A 21,134-nucleotide genomic window follows, 5' to 3' on the forward strand; every position below is an offset into this window, starting at 1 on the left:
CAGACATTTTATGAAAGTTTTATAAGCTTTTACTTTCAAATATCAGCTAATAGCTCATCATAAAAAGCACATTTTAATTCTCTTTAGAATAAATTATTTTCATCATTACATACTTGAATAAATCAGAAATTACTTTTTAAATTTTACTGAAATTAATCACTGTTCTTATTTCTTTGTTCCTCAAGGATCTGTCTTTTAACAATATTGATGCACTATCAAAAATAGTTACTGAAAATAATTCTTGGGTTTGAGACTAATTAGCCCGTTTTTATAACTGCCTGTCTTGAGATACAAAAGAATTGTAAGAAAGTGATCTGTACCTCACTGAAGTTCAGCTGTGAGAACAGGCTGGCTGCCTGTCAGCAGATGCTCCCACGGGTTGGATTAATTTCATTATCAGTCAGTTGAGTGCACACTTTTCCTGACTTGACTAGAAACAGATATCATTCAGTTGACTATTTAGAATGTTTAATTCAAGGATCTCAATGTATCCCCCAGTTTTACAAGCAGTAGGAAAATGTTTGTTCTTTCTTGCTCATGTATTCTTCCTCAAGTCAAAAATGGTAGTACGGAAACCTTTTGATTACTATTCTCTGGAATATTCTTTTTCCTTGCTGTTTCATGTACTTAGAATCTTCTATTTCCCTTAGGAAAATCCTTTAAGAGACCACTGCCTCAAATGTAAACTTCTAAAAATGTTCTTTTTTGAAAATGAAAGAATTGTTTGTAGAATAGAGCTAATTTAAGCTATCACTAATCCTCAATTAATGGAAAAATTATGCTTCATGTATTTTTTAATTTGGTTCTTTGGGATTCAAACACATTTTCTTAGGAGAATTATATGATACATTTTGGTTAACTTAGGTTTAATGGTCAGACCACAAAACTATTAAACCATAATGTTAATGAAGGGCGATACCATGTTACTGAAAAGTAGTGGTATGACACAGAAACCACGTGGAATGGCATTTCTATAGGAGAATCTGTTAGTAGTTTGGATGTTGAATTCGTGGAGCATCATCGTGTAGTGCTCAGCACTGCATGTGCATGTGTGCACCATTGCTGTCACTTACTACCTGTAAGTAACTGGGACTGTTTATGCAAACTGGTTTCCATTCTAAGGGCAGGAGGATTGAAGGGGTCCAGATGTGCTGAATGCATCAGGAAGGGAAGAGGAGGGCATCCAGAAAGCAGAAGGCGTGAGGAAGCTCCACAAGGAAAACTGGTTAACGGAGGAATTCCTTCGGGCTGAGCAAAGTGCTGAGGAAAGAGCAGGCCTCTTCTAGGTCTTTGAAGAGCTTTGACATCCCCTTTCCCTTAATAAGGAGTCAGTTCAGCACTGAGAGAGACAGGAGAGACTCCCACAGCTGGGTGGGGTTCTTGTGGGTTAGTACAGAGAGCCCTGTCTGAGGTGGGCCTGTCCATGCTGCGTGCACGGAATTTTCAGAGTTTTAACGTGTAATGTTTCCGAATGGAAAAACACTTGAACCACATTTTAACTTATAAAAAAATATTTCTGTACAAAAGGAAATAATGTTTAAAGGAAACAAGCATCTCTTTTCAAAGGCAAAGATTTATTTCAAATAGCTTAGACAGTATTAGCACTAATTTATCTAACTTCAGTATGATAATTCATTTATTTATAAGATTTTTAACTTTGGAGTAAGGATGGCTTTTATGGCATATATGTTTTACTTTGGGCTTATGAATATAATGTAGAAAATATCATAATTAAAAGAGCCCTTATGTTTAATTTCAGGAGTCAGTTACTAAATGAATATCAATTTTATTCCAAATTATTTGCTTAAAATATTTTATCAGAAAATAAAATTCTAAAGCAAACCCCTAGACTTCAGTTTCAAATAAGTAAATAATAGTGGCAGAATAAAATTATTAGTACCTTACACATGGTGTTTACTCAAAATATGTTTGTTGAATGGATGAATGAATGAAATAGCACAATACAGTTTTTGTTGATAATTGAAAAGTACATAAACATCAGCACATACTTTATAGTAGTTTCCTAGGGATTTTTAAATTCAAGATTCATCTTCAGTAAATATTTATCAGTGATACTTTGTGTTATTCTTAAACTTTTCATTATTTATATTTTCTATTTATTGTGAATTTTAGTTTATTCTTGAATGCATATTCTAGGAAAACATCTAAAAATATTATTAACTATTCAAAAAAAACTATTGCATATTCTGAACTATTAACATTGTTTATTTTTATCCTAGCAAAATTAGATTGTAGGCACTAGATAATATTTCTGTAAAACGCTGTTGACTAAACATCATTATATTCACCAGTTTTAGTAAGTTTGTAAAGTAGTTCTTGATTAGAGGATGTATTCTATTTCCTTCTACTATTTAGCACTTTTCTTGAGTTTTCAAATATGTATATATTTAAAAGTCTTAAATTCCACCATGGTGTGTGAGGAGTGTATCTAAACTCTATTCCCTTTTTAAAAATAATGCCTTGAATTCTGTTCTGCTTGTGTCTTTTTCTTTTCTCGTAGATGAATGATGTACATTTTTTTGATGACATACAGTTAAATATTGGTTTGGTGCAAGGAACCCTTACTGAAAATGGGTGTCAGGGATTCTGGAATCTAGGCTTTACCAAGTCTTGTAACCTTTTGGGGCCCCGGTCTCTACACTTGTAAAGGCAGGGGGTTGACCTCGCTGATCTCTGAGACCCCTGCCAACTCTAAAGTTCTGAGTTTAAGAAACTAAAACATAAAAATAATATTGGATTATGAAATGTTGAGTGGCACATACACTTAAATAGAGAAAAGAACAAAGTAACATAAACGTGAATGTACATCATTTGTAATTCTAATAAGCTAATTAACTAACTGAAAGATTTTGCTTTAGTGTTCTAATCTAACTGCACTATCACATCAATACTAAAACTATTAATAACAAATTGGAAAATTCTAATAAATCTTATTGTAAAAGGAGTATAGTAACTAGTGCTGTGTGCAATCCTTATAACTAGCCAAGGCCAACATGCAGGTCCTTTATGAGCGCCTTCTCAGAAGAAAACAGCCACCAACCCAGAAAGACACCTGTCTAGGTACGTTTACAAATAGGTTAAGTAAATAATCCCTTTTAATTAGCAGGAAACTTTGCTTTAAATTAGTGTCAAATTTCATAAATATGTATTTCTTAATATTGTATGTTCCTACCACCCTTATGTAAGAACTTACTATTAGAATCAATTTGGTTTGTAGATAAGCTTTGGTTAATTTGTAATTAATTTTAATATTGAAGTTTTTATTTAAAACTGGAAATGTTAAATGCAAAGATTTCTTTGGCTTTTAACATATTCATTTTAGAGTTCCTACAAAGAGCACTTTTTGGAAACCATGTTCATTGCCAGAATTTGTTGGTTTAATGGTAATGCCTTAAATTTGTTCAAAGTCAGTTTGTCTTTGGATAGGGCTAAGGTTAATAAAATGTGGTTTAAAAACTGAAGCTAATTTCATGCATTACAGAAGTAAAGAGAGAAGCATCTTTAGTATCTGGCTTTGTTTTTTGAGTCAATTTGTATTTATTTTTTATTGTTCTAAGTTTAAAAAGCAAAATACAGTAATATCAAGTCGCCACTATCCAGATATGTTACACATTTGAAAGGAAATATTGCGATCTCATTATTTTATTGATATATTTCCCTATATGTTATAGACTTTTGTTCTTGAATAGCAATAGTACTTAATTTATTATCTTTCCATAAGTATACTGAAAGTTTTTACTTGGTGTTGAATAGACCATCACTATTACATTTTTTAAAAGTTACTAAAAGCTGTAGAAATAAAAAATAAAATTAAATCACAGCATTTGTTTCTCAGTTTTCGGAAGTATGGACAAAAGGAAATTAAGGAGCCAAAATCTTTCTCCACATTTCTCAAATGAAAACTAGCCCAGAAATACTTAAATTGTTTCAGTTTTCACTAAAACTGTGAAGTGAGAAACTTATCTTGTTATCAGGAAGGAAAAAAGAAAGGTTGAAGATTTATTTATGATCATTATTTTAGAATATAATTTTATATTCTCATTAAGTAACTTAACTATAAAATTGAAGAATTCATGGTGTGAAACGGTCATTTATGACATGTTTTAGTGGTCTTTTTAGCAATAAAAATATACTTCTCATTAACTATTGTATTGTCAGCCTATCAGTTTAGATGTAAGCATGCTAAATAATTTTTAAAAACGCTGCTCATATAATAAGGCCTATATAAAGAAGGGCCCAGTATTTGGTTGAGTGGGAAAAGACTTGATTCGAAACTAAAACATAGTGAAGTTCGTTAATAACACTTTTTTTGAGATATCGTTCATCCTTAACTCCTAGCAATGTATTGGTATTATCTGAACTATGCTATGAATATCTGTTGAATGAATGAGGAGATGAGAGGGTGGATAGATTTAGAAGATAAATTTAAGATACATTTACCTTTCGACTTAGCAACTCCATTTTTGTTCATCTGTAGCACGGAAAGGAGTACTCGTATGTAACGGTATATGTGCACGCACATTGATCACAGTATTCTTAGTGGCAAAACACTGAAAACAAAGATATGCCCATCATTCAGCCCATCATTCAGCAAAGAATGGACTTTGAGGTACCCACACCAAGGGATATTATGCAGCCATTTGAAAAAAGTGCTTTAGGGCTGCATATCCCATTTACATGGAGTAGTGCTGAGAGAAAAAAAGCAAATCGCAGCACGTTTGTAAAATACACCCATTTTTGGAAAGCAGTGACTCCAGATCTCATATATGTATATATTTGAAAATATGGAAGGATGTGTTCTAAGCTGCCACCTTCAATTAGCAGGAGGAGCCAAGGTAAAACAAAGTGTGTAGGGAGCTCCCTGGTGGCCTAGTGGTTAGGATTCCAGGCTTTCGCTGCCACGGCCTGGGTTCAGTCCCTGGTTGGGGAACTGAGATCACACCGCATGGCGCTGCCGAAAAGAAAACTTGTAAGAAAATAACCTGTATACGTTTCTATACAGTTGTATAAATAGATATATAGGCATTTTTAAAGGAAAAATTAATTAAACTCAGTTAAAATCCTAAATGATGTTGAAATCATTTCATCTCAAAGGTTCTGAAGTTAAGTTTAGCATTTAAGCATCCCTGAAGGTGTTTGCATTGAAGTAGCTCTCACGAGCCATAATGCAAATGGACCAGTTTCTGCACTTAGGCTCTTGTATGTAAAGATGAGAAAAGTGTATCAGAACTCTAAAAAGTTTATTTTCATTTTTTAAAAATTCATAGGTAGGATATGTAACCTACTAAGACCAATTTTGCTGATTTTCTTCTATCAAAGGAAAACATCATGAGTGATGTGAAAACATGTGATGATGTTGGCATATGGAAGTTATGATTTTAATACAGGGTCTGCCAGATTTTTTCTTTTTTTTTTGGAAAACCTAACATTAGAAGCCACTGATTTACCTGACTGTGAAATGATTTTTGAAATCTCAGCAGATTTCTTTAGTTATCAGTGGGTTATTTATATATTTGGTGAATTCCAAAACATTTGTGTGTCCTCCTGGTTTTAGTTACCAACAGAGTGTTTGTTGTTCCCATCATAGCTTGGTTGTGTTCAGCACATCAGTGTAACTGCTTATTTTATCAAATTTAAATGTTTATCATTCTTTTTATCAACTAGTAAACATTCAGTATACCTTACGAGACAGTGAGCTGATGAATGAATTCAAGGGTGTCACAGAATGTATTCTTGCTTTTGTGTGAGAATGATCAGTTAAACTCCCTTAGAGCCACACGATTATGGAATGTTGTGTGCTGACGCTATGCTGTTAGAGTTCTCTTAGGAGAACTCATTTTAGTTTGATTTCTGAAGAAAAACTGAGTATATCTAAACATGATATTTCAGGCTTTAGCGAAATGTATTCCCTGCAAAAAGTAACTAATAAGTCTTCTATTCTGTTAGTTTCTGTACTCCTTTGTAAATATTACCATTTTGATTGTAAATTAATCTGCACCCCCCTTTGTAAATGGTTGTAGCATACATTAAATAAGTCAGGATTATATGGGAAAAAATTGCCTCGGTTTTAGACTGTCTGATAGACAACTGAATTTATTAAACTAAAGTAGAAACTTACTTTTTGTCGGAAAGGATTTTGTCATTCATTTTCATTAAACAGCTTATATTCCAGGCATGCTTTATATATGTTTTGGTTATAAAAATTATTTTGACTTGAACTATTAGCTACTGTAAAAAGTGGAGCTTTTGTAAAAAGTGAAGCATGTACATATGTAATACAAAATACTAAGATCACTGGAATTTATAATATGTGAAGTGCAATAAAACCTTAGTTGTATGTTTTATCTTTTCTGTGGTGCAGTTGTGCAAGTTACTTGAGGTATATAGTCAGTAGTTCCTTGACAGTGTTAGCCTCTTATGAGAACAGAAACCCGCTACTTAATACAGGCATACCTCACTTTATTGCACTTCACGGATACTGTGTTTTCCACAAATTGAAGATTTATGGCAACCCTATGGCAAGCAAGTCTGTTGGCAGCATTTTTCCCAACAGCATTTGCTCATTTTGTGTCTGTATCACATTTTGGTAGTTCTCTCACTATTTCAAGCTTTTTCATTATTATCATTATTTTAGTATGGTGATCTGTGATCAGTGATTTTTTATGTTACTATTGCAAAAAGAGTACAATTCACTGAAGGCTCAGATAATGGTTGGCATTTTTTTAGCAATAAAATATTTTTAAATTAAGGTATGTACATTGTTTTTTAGACATAATGCTATTGCACACTTAATAGACTACAGTATAGTATAAATGTAACTTTTATATGCACTGGGAAACCAGAAAATTCATGTAATTAGCTTTATTGCAGTTTTCACTCTTTTGCAGTGGTCTGGAACTGAACTGCAATATTTTCGAGGTATGCCTGTAATCAGAACATAGAATTTACTAATTATCACATTACCTGCATGATTAATGTGTTTAGAAAAATATATTACATTGAAATTTAACTCATTTAATATAGTCCTATATTTTGCAACCTTCTGGTTTTTTAAAGGTAATTTAATTTATTTCTATAATTTCAAAAACAGTTTACAGATCTAACATTGAGATACTTCCTCCAATTACTCTTTACTCCTTTCAGAGGAAATGGATGTGGAAACGCGACTTACTGAATTATGTGAAGAAGTCAAGGTACTTGCATTTTTAAAATTCACGTTACCAAGTTATTTGAGTGGATTCTGTTTTCTAAGTATTTTATTGAACAAAATATTAATTATTTATCCTTTCTAAAATGCAAAGATAAAATTGTTGATCTAGGTAGAAACACAACTTACTTGATCAAACAACATTTGACTTGAACGTGAAGTTAAATTAACTTTAAAATGTATATTATTGTGCATATAAATGAAATAGCAAAGACAATTAACTGATCAGAAGTGTCCTTTTTCTCTTATTAGTTCACTCAAAGAATTTCTGGAAAAATTTTTTTAAGCATTACTTAAACTTACATACTTTTGTAAAGTGATATTGTTTAGAAATGAAAGTTTGTTTTATTTCAAGAGATCAGTTTGTCTCAGACCATTTTTCCACTAGTTCATTCTTGCAATTAAATTGAATAGATTTTTATTTTTCCTTTTTCTTCCCCATGGAACTAAGTGTTTTGACTATTTTAGGATCCCTATGTATTTCACTCTTATTTAGCTACGTTAATGGAAGAAATCGGAGACATGAATCAAACAAAAATATATTGACTTCGGGTTGTATTTCTGTATGTAAATTTAAATGAGGACTTGACCCCTTTGGAAAAGGTATTTACCTTCTCCTTGTAAAATTATACATAGGCAGGAGCACTAATGTCATTATAATAGTTGCCCCAAAGAATTATATATGCTTAGAAATAATCTTAATAAGATGTTTGTGATTAATATGGAAAAAAAATACAGTGTTTCACTGACATATTAAAGGAAATTTGGATGAATAAACATTTATGATACTCCCAGACAGAAAGGTGAACGATCTCTGAAAGATCCAGTTTTTCTCAAGTTAATAATATTAATGTGTCTGTATCAAAATACTGTTGGAAACTTTAAACTTATGTTAAAGATCACTTAAAGAAAGATAAGGATGACTAAGAAAAACTTTTGAATAATAATAATATAGAGGGACTTGCCCAAGTGGATGCTAACATATATATATATAAAACTACAGTTATGGAAATAGAGTAGGACTTCTCTAAAAGACTAGAAAGACAAATCAATGAAACTAAATAGCACTGAAACAGTCACTAAATATGTTTAAGAATTGAATATATGATAAAATACCGGGTTACATAAATAGTGTGGTAAAATACCATACTATAGAAGAAAATTCTAAATGGACTTGAAGAGTTAAATGTCCAGAAAAATTTGGAAGATAAATTTACATATACATGTATATATAAACAATCTGATCTTAGGATATGAAATAACTTTTTCAGAGTAATAGTATAAAAGACAAAATAAGGTATTGATGATTTGAAACTTCTTTAAAACAAAATAAAATATAAATAAAGTTGAAAGGAAGCAATAAACTGGAAGAAAATATTTGCAATACTTAAAAGTGGCAAATGATTAATACTCACAATATATAAAGAGGTCCTATGCATCAGTTTCAAAACACCCCCCGGGAAAAAGGGATGTGCATAGAGGCAATGTACAAAATGCAGTTCTTAGCAGAACAAGTTGGCTACATAGGTGACACTAAGTCTTACTGAAAACCAGGGAAATGCATATTTAAACAATAAAAGGGTTTTTTGACCATGAAATTTGCAAAAATGAAAGTGACTGCTAATCTGCATTGTTGATAAGGGTGTAGGGAAACTAGTATCTGCCTGTGCTGTTGGTGAGGGTGGAAACTGGTACATTTTTTAGGTCACTTCATCAGTCTATTCTGAAAACATCTATTAAAACACATGCTCTGCCACAAAACAGTTTTTATTTAGGAATCTGTCCCGCAGAAGTGCTAATACATTTCAACAGACATAAAGAATTGTCAATTCCCATGTAGCCATTTGAAAGGATTAGGCAAGTCTCTATGCATTGACATGGATTCTTTAATTCAAGATATATGTATTCATTTATGATGCAAGGTACTGTTTTCATGCTGAAAAGCTCTCTAGGATATATTAATTGAAAAAGTAGGGACTTCCCTGGCAGTCCAGTGGTTAAGACTTTGCCTTCCAATACAGGGTGTTCATGTAGGATCCCTGATCCGGGAGCTAAGATCCTACATGCCTCAGGGCCAAAAAACCAAAATGTAAAACAGAAACAATGTTGTAACAAATTCAATAAAGACTTAAAAAAATGGTCCACGTCAAAAATCTTTAAAAGAAAAAATAAGTTGGAAAAATATGAGTACGATTTTTATATGTTAATAAAAGCTCTGTATGTATTTGATCATATTTGTGTGATTAGAATACATATAAAATATTTGAAAGGATATATATACACACATACATATACATTTCAAACTTAACAAAAATACAGAAAACAGGGCTTCCCTCGTGGCACAGTGGTTGAGAGTCCGCCTGCCGATGCAGCGGACACGGGTTCGTGCCCCGGTCCGGGAGGATCTCACATGCCGCGGAGCGGCTAGGCCCGTGAGCCATGGCCGCTGAGCCTGCGCGTCCGGAGCCTGTGCTCCGCAACGGGAGAGGCCATAGCAGGGAGAGGCCCGCGTACCGCAAAAAAACAAAAACAATGAAGGATGGGGCTGTGAAGGAAAAGTTTTATTCTTTACTCTATATCCATCTGTATTAAGTGTCAAAAAATTATATGTATTCAAATATTACTAATAAATTTTTATGTACTCGTATTTAATTTCAGCATTTAAATGGACGTCATAAAATTTAACGTAAACTATGGTAAACTTCGACAGCAGATAGAATACACAAGAGGTGGAATAATAAGTCTTACAAAGAGGTCTTACAAATCGTTAAGGAAACCTGTTATTCCCCATTTTTCATATTAATATAGGTTAGACACCAAATTACAAAAACTGGTAATAAGTATATGGAAAATATTTAATTATCAAAGAACCCAAAATTTAAATATTCTGACATCATTTTTAACCTAGCTGTGATTTTTTTTTTTTTTTTTTTTTTTTTCCCCACGGTACGTGCAGCTCCCACTCTTGTGGCCTCTCCCGTTGCGGAGCACAGACAGGCTCTGGACGCGCAGGCTCAGCGGCCACGGCTCACGGGCCCAGCCGCTCCGTGGCATGTGGGATCTTCCCGTACCGCGGCACGAACCCGTGTCCCCTGCATTGGCAGGCGGACTCTCAACCACTGCGCCACCAGGGAAGCCCTAGCTGTGATTTTTTAATAACAATGTAATGCTTATTGAGATGCGCTGAGATACAGATTCTCATACCTCGTAGATCTTTCTCAGAGATTAGTTTGGCAGTATGTTTCCAAAGCCAAAAAGAGTATTTCTTCTTAATTTATACCAAATAAACAGAAATTCATATGTAGTGTAACTTATAATATTGTAAAACATTAACCTAAATAAATCCCCAACAGTAGGACAATGGTTAAAGAAATCATGGGACACTCATAATCTAAAGAAGTTGTACAACCTTAAAAATGTTGCTTTCAACAAATGTTCGATGATGTAGGGAAATGCTCATCCTGTGTTATCCAGTGAAAATGGCATAAAGCTATATATGATTCTGGTTTTTTCCTCTCTATAACTGAAAAAAATTGAAGACTATAAACTAAAATGAACTTTATTTTTTTCTTTTTTGCTTTCCCCCATTTCCAAGTCTATTAAAGTAAGCACCATTTTGTAATCAAACAAGGTCAGTGAGTGCTATGAATAGGACAAAATAATGAATGTTATTTGAAAAAAATATATAAATGTAAGGTCTTATTATTCCTACATTTATACATATAAAAGATCTTGTCAAACTTAATTCTGATTTCCTTTTTAATATAAAAAAGAGATTATTATTTATATTTTGACACTTACTGTAAAGAGTTATATAAACCAAAGGAGTAATTTATACCCGAAGGAATGCTTTTCCCAATAATGAAAATACTAAAAGTCCTTTCTCAGAACCTTGGTGCCATGATCCCTGAGAAATACAATTAATAAATACAAGGTATCTAGATAGCCTTGCTCTCTGGAGGAGAATTAGTTCTACTTGTGTGTAGATTATACTAGGTGTAGCATTGCTTGCCTTACGTAGTGCTATTTAATCACTGTCAAATACTTATTCTAGTCTTCTTTTCCTAACTCCATTAAATTCATTCCTGAAACAATACTGCAGGTTTCAGCTTCTTTATAGTACATCTTAATCTTTTGTGTGTTCTTAGGAGACATGAGAAACTTGTTAGCTTCATTTCTAATAACACTTATAAACCATTTCCTGGGGCAGAACACCTCTGTAGAATTTCTGTGTATGTTGATGAATCAGTACTTATCATCTGTTGACTCTATTAGCTTCCATTCCAGAATTCTGGAATTTGTCAGCGTTTTCTGAGTTTGTCCTTGTATTCTGGGAGCTTTTTCCTTATCCGAGGCCTGTAATTCCTTATTCATTCATTCATTTATTCATCCAGTTAGTATTTATTGAGTGACTACTGTGTACCGGTAACCAGAGTCACAAAAGTGAATAAGACACGATCCCTTCCTTTCTTACTAATGCTGCGGAGTTTTTGTTTTAAGTGTTCTCTTAGTTAAGAAGATAAATGGAAGCTTGGTTTGGGTTGGGGAAGAAAAGCCTGCTGGATTGCAGACTTCAAAAAGAAGCCAATACAAACTGAGAGAAAGAGGGTCATATGTGATAAGCAACATTTGGGGGTTTTGTTTGTTTTTAGAAAGGGAGGGTGCAGTGCAGTTTGGGACACGTTGAACTGTCCAAGTACAGTCATCCAGTAGATGCTGGATCTAGAGCTCGGGGAGATGTGATCCAGAGCCATAAATGAGGCCATCATTGGTGTGTAGGTGGGAATGGCTCTCAGCTTCAATCTGAGCAGACTTCTTCCATCTTTACAGTAGGAAAATGAGATCAGCACCCATGTATGTATTTAAAGTAGATTTCTTAGTGTTACTAGTAATTAAAGACAGATTTTTGCATCAAGATACTACGTCCCTGAAGACTGACTGCTGCCTCAGTGTATTGAAGAAAAGCCTGTCCTTATGATAAAAATGCTTGACCAAAGAGAAACATCATTCTGACTTATAGTCCTTTGTTATTCTTTCTTTAGAAGTTCTTATTTTATCAATTCAAGAAGACCAAATGCCTTTTAGAAGATTCTGCATCTCATTCAGTACTCTTAACTTCCATCATCAGTTTAGGTGAATATTTAAATAAAGGGGATAATTTAATACCACTATTAGAACACTCATAATAGTATATTGTAATCATTTACCCACTTTTCTTTCCTCATTAGACTGCGAACTTTTCATATTAATCTTGGTGTCTGTAGAATGTAGGCCCTAGCATGTAAAATGTGCTCAGTAAATACTGGGTGAGTGAATTGTTAGAAAAGAGAAGGAAAGAAGTGTTCGACAGCTCTATGAAAGGATTCCTGCAAGCAAAATAAAATCTAGGAGCACAGGTGTGAGGGCAAAGCAGTACTTTAGAGAGTGTCTCAGTCCTTTCTGAGGAGTTACGGATCTTTTAAGTACTTTACTTAGCTGATGGGGAAAAAAATCAGATTTTAAGATTTCATCATCTTTCAAAATTTTTATAACTTTCATCATGATTTGTACATTGTGTTTAAAATTCCCAGTATTTTAGTGTGTGAATTTGATCATGTTCTATAGAATCCTGATTTGTAACTTTAGACTATGATGTTATTTCAGTAACAAGATACCTCCGGTATTGAAATATTGGTTAAATGGTCGAAAAGTGCTGTAGTAACTATCAGATAGAAAAAAGCCATGGGTCAGTTGGTCTCTCTCCACACACACATGCAAGTGCGCACACACACATGCAAGCGCGCACACACCCATTTTTTAAAACTAAAAATTTGCCTTTGTATTCTCAGTAATATATATAGGTGTGTTATGGTAATTCTCAGAGAGCAGTAAAGGTTTTTTCCCTTGTCATTTCAGAAAATAGAGAATCCTGATGAACTGGCAGAACTTATAAATATGAATCTCGCACAACTTTGCTCACTTCTAATGGCTTTATGGGGACAGTTTCTGGAAGTTATAACACTACATGAAGAGCTAAGACTAGTACTAGCACAAGAGCACCATACTTTGAGGGTAAGTTTAAAAAAAGTGATGTTAGAGCATTTTAATGAGTACAGTAAGTCCCCTACATACGAATCTTCAAGTTGTGAACTTTGAAAGATGCAAACACATGTTCGCATGTCCAGTCACGTAAGTTAGTCCACGTGTCTGGCTACGTTGTCACGTGCGTGCATCCTCTACAAGTGGTTGTGCTTTTGTGTATTTTACTGTACTGTACTGTATAGAATACAGTAGTATAGTGTCTTTATTTCAAGCGTACGACGTCCGGAAGCAAGTGTAAAAGCAGTGGTGATGTAGCTGGTACTGCTAAGAAGCGCCAGCTGTTGTACTGCACTACTGTACTTTTCACGGCACTGTACTGTAAGATCAAAAATGTTTTCTTTATTTTTTGTGTTTTTTTTATGTATTATTTGTGTGAAAAGTACTATAAACCTATTACAGTATAGTACTATATAGCTGATTGTGTTAGTTGGGTACCTAGGCTAACCTTGTTGGACTTAACAAACAAATTGGCCTTATGAACACACTCTCGGAACAGAACTCGTTCATACGTAGGGGACTTACTGTGTCGCTTTCTATTTCTCCCTTCAGATCTGTTAGTATTTGCTTAATATATTCATGTGTTCTGGTGTTGAGAACATATATATTTACAGTTGGGAACTCCCTGGCAGTCCAGTGGTTAGGACTTGGTGCTTTCACTGCAGTGGCCTGGGTTCAATGCCTTTTCAGGGAACTAAGATGCCACAAGGTGCATGGCACAGCCAAAAATAAATAAATAAATAAATTAGGTCAAGTTGATTGATACGGTTGTTTAACCAATATTCTGGATTAACTTTTTTTTCCTGTATCAGTATTTTAAAGACATACCTTTATCATCATCCTCCATAATCTCGGATGAGAAATCAGTTGTCATTTATATTGTGGTTTCCCTCCAGCTGCTGTTATAATTTTCTCCTTATCTTTGGTTTGAAGCAGTTTGACTCTGACGGTGCCTTGTTGTAGTTCTCTTTATATTGCTTGTAGTTTATATATTTTCTTTATATTTATCTAAATATATATTTATATATTTTCTTGGTATTTATCTTTATGTTTATTTATCTCGTGATTTGCCGAGATCCTCATATCTGCAGGGTGATATTTTTATCAAAATTTTAGCCGTTAGAACTACAGAATTTTTCTGCCCCAGTTTTCTCCTCTACTCTCTCTCTGGCACTCTGATTTCACTTATGTTACACTATTTGATATTATTTTGTTTCTTAGTAGTTTTTCTCTGTGCTCTTCAGAGTGAATAATTTCTGTTCTTCCATCTTTGAATTCACTAACTCATTTCTGTAGTGTCTAATCTGCTCTAACTCTTCTCTAGTAAAATTTTCATTTCAGATATATACTTTTTACTTCCAAAATTTGCCTTTGGTTCTTTTCTTTTTTTAATCATTTCATTTTTCTGCTAAGGTTCCTCATCTCTTCATTCATTATGACCAGCTTCTCCCAGTCATTGGCTAGTTTATACTTATGGCTTGAAAGTACTTGCCTGAACTTCTGGTTTCTGATCCAGCTTTAAGAGGCTTGGACTTCATCACTCCCTTTCTAACAACAAGAAAAGAGCTGAACAAACCAAATATCAACACACCTTTTAGGTCCATTAGAGAACCAAGGCCACGGGATAAACTCCTGACCCCCAAACTGGAGAGATGGCTAGCCAGTTACAGAGAATCACATCTTGCCAAAGCAGAAACCAACCCATGAACAGAAGTCACCAGGAGCCAGTACCAGGAGGGCAAGACTTAAACTGTAATTGATGAATTTCTGGAGGCTCAGTGTGAACAAGCTTGAGTTAATAACTCCAGGAGGGCCCAGTCTTAGGGGACACCCACACTCCTATGAGTTTTAGCTCCAGGAACCCTACCAGGTTCACATAGTTCAAATCAGAGAAATCCCTTCATGCAGGGAGAGGGGGAAATAGCCATTTGTAAATACATCCAGAGCATTCTGTCCTTCTTAACAAGACCTTCCTCCTCAGAAACTGTCTTTCTAGAGTCCAGCTGACCTGGGGGACCCAGCTCCAGCCCTCTCTAGCCTTTCACTTGGGGGAAGGAAAATACCCAACTTATAAATTATTAGGGATTCGCAGATTAAAGCAACAGCGAGGTACCATGCACACCTGTAAGAATGACTAAAATTGAAAACACTGACAGCACTAAATATTGGTGAAGATGTGGAGCAACAGGAACTCTCATTCATTGCTGTTGGGGATGCAAAATGATACAACCACTTTGGAAGACAGTTTGACAGTTTCATATAAATCTAAACATACTCTTACATAATAATCCAGCTACCATGCTCTTTGGTATTTACCCAAATTAGTTAAAAACTTAGGTCTGCACAAAAACCTGCACTCAGATATTTACAGCAACTTTTTTTTTATAATTGCCAAAACTTAGATGTCCTTCATCAGGTGAATGGTTAAACAAACTGTTGTGCATTTACACGATGGAATATTTTTCAGTAATAAAAAGAAATAAGCTATCAAACCACGAAAAGACATAGAGAAACCTTAAAAGTATATCACTGCTAAATGAAAGAAGCCAATCTGAAGAGTTACCTATTATATGATTCCAATTCTATGACATTCTGGAAAAGGAAAAACTATAAATAAATAATCAGTGGTCGCCAGGGGCTCAGGGGGATTGGGAGAGAGTCTAGTGGGTGGAGCATAGGAGATTTTTAGGGCAGTAAAACTGTTCTCTATGATATCGTAATGGTGGATACGTGTCACTATACATTTGGCAAAGCCCATACAATTCACAACAACAAGGGTGAACCTTAATGTAAACGATGGACTTTAGTTAATAACAATGTATCAGTATTGGTTCGTCAGTTATAACAAATGCATCACCATAATACAAGACGTAAATAATAGGAGAAACTTGGGGGCTTGAGGTATAGTTGGAACTCCCTATACTTTCTGATCAATTTTTCTCTAAACCTAAGACTGCTCTGAAAAACCTAGTCTATTAATTATTTAAAAAGAGAAAGAAAAGTACTTGCCTGCTCATTCTAACACCTAGATTATCTTGGAGTCTACTTCTAACTGCTTTTATCTCTTGGTTGTAAGTTACATCTTCCAGCTTCTTTGCATGTCTAGTTGATGTTCTTCAGTGCTTGAAACAGTTGCTCCTGTATCTTGTGCAGTTTTGTAAGTTGTTTTCAGTAGAGTCAATCCAATACTACTTGCTCTGTCATGGTCTAAGTAGAAGTTAAATAGTGCTTTTCAACCATGGCTGTACATTAGAATCACCTAGGGAACTTTAAAACTTACCAGTGCTGAATGAGGCCCAGGCATGGGTAATTTTTTTAAAATTCTCCAAGTGATTAACAGGGTTAGGCTTTTCCCTGAATACGAGCATTCTACTAGGGGGAGTGGGAAGTGAAATCTGGCCTCTCCTTCCCGGGGGCAGGTTGTATCTGCCTGTGGAAGGAGCACCTTTTTGTTTTTGTTTTGAATATAGTTCCCTGGGCTATACAATAGGACCTTGTTGTTTATCTGTTCTATATATACTAGTTTGCATCTGCAAATCCCAAACTCCCACTCCTTCCCTCCCGCAACCCCCTCCCGCTTGGCAACCGCAAGTCTGTTCTCTAGTCTGTGAGTCTGTTTGTGTTTCATAGATAAGTTCATTTGTGTCCTATTTTAGATTCCACCTATAAGTAATATCATATGATATTTGTCTTTCTCTGTCTGACTTACTTCACTTAGTATGATCATCTCCAGGTCCATCCAAGTTCCTGCAAATGGCATTATTTCATTCTTTTTTAAAGCTGAGTAGTATTCCATTGTATATATGTACCACATCTTCTTCACGCATTCACCTGTCAGTGGACATTTAGGTTGCTTCCATGTCTTGGTTATTGTGAATAGTGCTGCAAGGAACATTGGGGTGCATGTATCCTTTTGAATTAGAGTTTTCTCCAGATATATGCACAGGAGTGGTATTGCTACATTATACGGTAGTTCTGTTTTTAGTTTTTTGAGGAATCTTCATTCTGTTCTGAAGGAGCACTTTTTTGAATTTGCCCTTCAAAGCTTCCATATGGATCAGCAGGACCCTGGATTCTAATGTGTAGCCACTAGCTTCCCCTAACAAGGGTGGAGGGTCAGGAATTCTTATTAACTTTTACAGAGATTTTAAGATCATAACGTTTTCAAGTGTATTGATGCTTTCTGTGCTCTAGAAGAGGGAAAGAGTTAGAAATAACTTGTATAGCCATCCTTTCCCACTTAAAGGTTTCTTTACAATGATGTGTTATCTATTCAAAACATTGCACAGTTTGCATTTTTAAGAACTCATCTCTAAAACTACTTCATCTGATATTCCTTCAGTACAACTGTATCAATGAACCTTAATATATTAAGCTCTATCTTTTTTTAATAAAGTAGAAGTACTTTCTGAGAACATATTGTTTATTTGTAATATTTAGTTTGATGCCATTTATTTCCTATTTTGCAAGGTTTAGGCAGACTCCCATTGTTAATGTAATTATTAACATAAAATGTATTATAGCTTTTATGTGTATATACAAAAAACATGCCCAGAATTTTCAAGAAATAAGTCTACACATAAGTGAATTTTGTTATCATCCAATATGTGCTTTCTAAAGGGCTGATTTTTTCCTTAAATTATTTTTGACCATTTTAAATGAAAACTTTCTAGTGTGCTTCATGGTTGCTTACCTTCTGAAGTAGAGTATATGGAACCTAATTTAGCCCTTTCAAAGTGACTTAGTTATCATTATCAATCTTGTGTAATCTATTCTGCTTTAATAGTACACTGGTGTCCTGTGCTCTCAAAAATGTCTGGATAGTAGATCCTCCATTAGAGAGGCCCAAGTTATATTAATTTTTTTTACTGATTTTATCTGCTTTTTATGGGAATTTTCTAGGTTTTCTTTAAGAGGGACCTTTTTGTTTCAGCATCAAGTTCTTATTTCCTTTGTCTATTATACTTATGTATACTTAATGCCTATATATACTATATATGCTCTACTTCTCCTTCTCCCTTGGTTTCATTTGCTCTTTATAATGTACTGTGGATTGAGAAAACAAATAACTTAAACCAGTAGGGGTTGTATCTAACAGTAAACATAAATCAGGTTTGTATAAAAAGAACTTAAAGAACATTTGTTCAGATAGCCTCATCCACCGGAGGGCAGACAGCAGAAGCAAAAAGCACTACAGCCCTGCAGCCTGTGGAACAAAAACCACATTCACAGAAAGATAGACAAGATGAAAGGGCAGAGGGCAATGTACCAGATGAAGGAACAAGGTAAAACCCCAGAAAAACAACTAAATGAAGTGGAGATAGGCAACCTTCCAAATAAAGATTTCACAATAATGATATTGAAGATGATCCAGGACCTCGGAAAAAGAACGGAGGCAAAGATCGAGAAGATGCGAGAAATATTTAACAGAGACCTAGAAGAATTAAAGAACAAACAACTAGAAGAATTAAAGGACAAACAAACAGAGATGAACAATACAATAACTGAAATGAAAAATACACTAGGAGAAATCAATAGCAGAATAACTGAGGCAGAAGAACAGATAAGTGACCCGGAAGACAGAATGGTGGAATTCACTGCCGTGGAACAGAATAAAGAAAAAAGAATGAAAAGAAATGAAGACAGCCTAAGAGACCTCTGGGACTACATTAAATGCAACAACATTGGCATTATAGGGGTCTCAGAAGGAGAAGAGAGAGAGAAAGGACCCGAGAAAATATTTGAAGAGATTATAGTCGAAAATTTCCCTAACATGGGAAAGGAAATAGCCACCCAAGTCCAGGAAGCGCAGAGAGTCCCAGGCATGATAAACCCAAGGAGAAATACACCGAGACACATAGTAATAAAGTAGACAAAAATTAACGACAAAGAAATATTATTGAAAGCAGCAAGGGAAATATGACAAATAACATACAAGGGAACTCCCATAAGGTTAACAGCTGATTTCTCAGCAGAAACTCTACAAGCCAGAAGGCAGTGGCATGATATATTTAAAGTGATGAAAGGGAAGAACCTACCACCAAGGTTACTCTACCCGGCAAGGATCTCATTCAGATTCGATGGAGAAATCAAAAGCTTTACATAGGAAGCAAAAGCTAAGAGAATTCAACACCACCAAACGAGCTCTACAACAAATGCTAAGGAACTTCTCTAAGTGGGAAACACAAGAGAAGAAAAGGACCTACAAAAACAAACCCATAACAATTAAGAAAATGGTAATAGGAACATACATATTGATAATTACGTTAAATGTAAATGGATTAAATGCCCCAAACAAAAGACACAGGCTTGCTGAATGGATGCGAAAACAAGACGCATATATATGCTGTCTACAAGAGACCCACTTCAGACCTAGGGACACATACAGACTGAAAGTGAGGGAATGGAAAAAGATATTCCATGCAAATGAAAATCAAAAGAAAGCTGAAGTGGCAATACTCATATCAGATAAAATAGACTTTAAAATAATGAATGTTACAAGAGACAAGGAAAGACACTACCTAATGATCAAGAGATTGATCCAAGAAAAAGATGTAACAATTATAAATATATATGCACCCATATATACATGGTGCACCCATACATATATGGTGCTTATGTATTGAGGTGCTCCTAAACATAGGAGCACCTCAATACATAAGGCAACTGCTAACAGCTCTGAAAGAGGAAATCAACAGTAACACAATAATAGTGGGGGACTTTAACATCTCACTTACACCAATGGACAGATCATCCATAATGAAAATAAATAAGGAAGCACAAGCTTTAAATGACACAATAGACCAGATAGATTTAATTGATATTTGTAGGACATTCCATCCAAAAACAGCAGATTACACTTCCTTCTCAAGTGCGCACAGAACATTCTCCAGGGTAGATCACATCTTGGGTCACAAATCAAGCCTCAGTAAATGTAAGAAAATTGAAATCATATCAAGCATCTTTTCCGACCCAGCACTATGAGATTAAGAATCAATTACAGAGGAAAAAAACGTAAAAACCACAAACACATGGAGGCTAAACAATACATTACTAAATAACCAAAAGATCACTGAGGAAATCAAAAAATGCCTAGAGACAAATGACAACGAAAACACGACTATGGGATGCAGCAAAAGCAGTTCTAAGAGGGAAGTTTATAGCAATACAAGCCTACCTCAGGAAGCAAGAAAAATCTCATAAACAATCTGACCCTATGCCTAAAGGAACTAGAGACAAAAGAACAAACAAAACCCAAAGTTAATAGAAGAAATCATAAAGATCAGAGCAGAAATAAATGAAATAGAAACAAAGAAGACAATAGCAAAGATTGATAAAACGAAAAGCTTGTTCTTTGAGAAGATAAACAAAATTGATAAACCATTAGCCACACTCATCAAGGAAAAGAGCGAGAGGACTCAAATCAATAAAATTAGAAATGAAAAAGGAGAAGTTACAATAGACACCGCAGAAGTACAAAGCATCCTAAGAGACTACTACAAGCAACTCTGTGCCAATAAAATGGACAACCTAGAAGAAATGGACAAATTCTTAGAAAGGTATAACCTTCCAAGACTGAACCAGGAAGAAATAGAAAATATGCACAGACCAATCACAAGTAATGAAATTGAAACTATGATTTAAAATCTTCCAACAAACAAAAGTCCAGGACCAGATGGCTTCACAGGTGAATTCTTTCAAACATTTAGAGAAGAGCTAACATCCATCCTTCTCAAACTCTTCCAAAATATAGCAGAGGGAGGAACACTCCCAAACTCATTCTACGAGGCCACCATCACCCTGATACCAAAAACAAAGATAACTACAA

At 34.7% G+C, this 21,134-nt stretch overlaps 1 protein-coding gene across 21 annotated transcripts in view; it reads left to right on the forward strand.

Annotated features, from left to right (window-relative positions):
• FAM135A (family with sequence similarity 135 member A) overlaps positions 1-21,134 on the forward strand; it is a 123,392-nt gene that overhangs the window by 65,224 nt on the left and 37,034 nt on the right. For 15 of the 21 annotated variants that reach the window (XR_012324683.1, XR_012324682.1, XM_073789337.1 and 12 more), the window contains 3 exons: positions 3,004-3,081; positions 7,165-7,214; positions 13,124-13,279. Coding sequence is in view for 16 of the 21 variants with exons in the window: in XM_073789337.1 (XP_073645438.1) it covers positions 3,004-3,081; positions 7,165-7,214; positions 13,124-13,279 (284 nt within the window). In the remaining 5 variants the exon portion in view is untranslated. Of the gene's footprint in view, positions 1-3,003; positions 3,082-7,111; positions 7,215-13,123; positions 13,280-21,134 lie in introns of those variants that run through there. The other 6 variants (XR_012324686.1, XR_012324684.1, XR_012324685.1 and 3 more) reach the window with 4 other exon arrangements.

The sequence above is a fragment of the Tursiops truncatus genome, chromosome 12 (assembly GCF_011762595.2).
Source record: "Tursiops truncatus isolate mTurTru1 chromosome 12, mTurTru1.mat.Y, whole genome shotgun sequence".
In the NCBI taxonomy this organism is placed as follows: Eukaryota; Metazoa; Chordata; class Mammalia; order Artiodactyla; family Delphinidae; genus Tursiops; species Tursiops truncatus.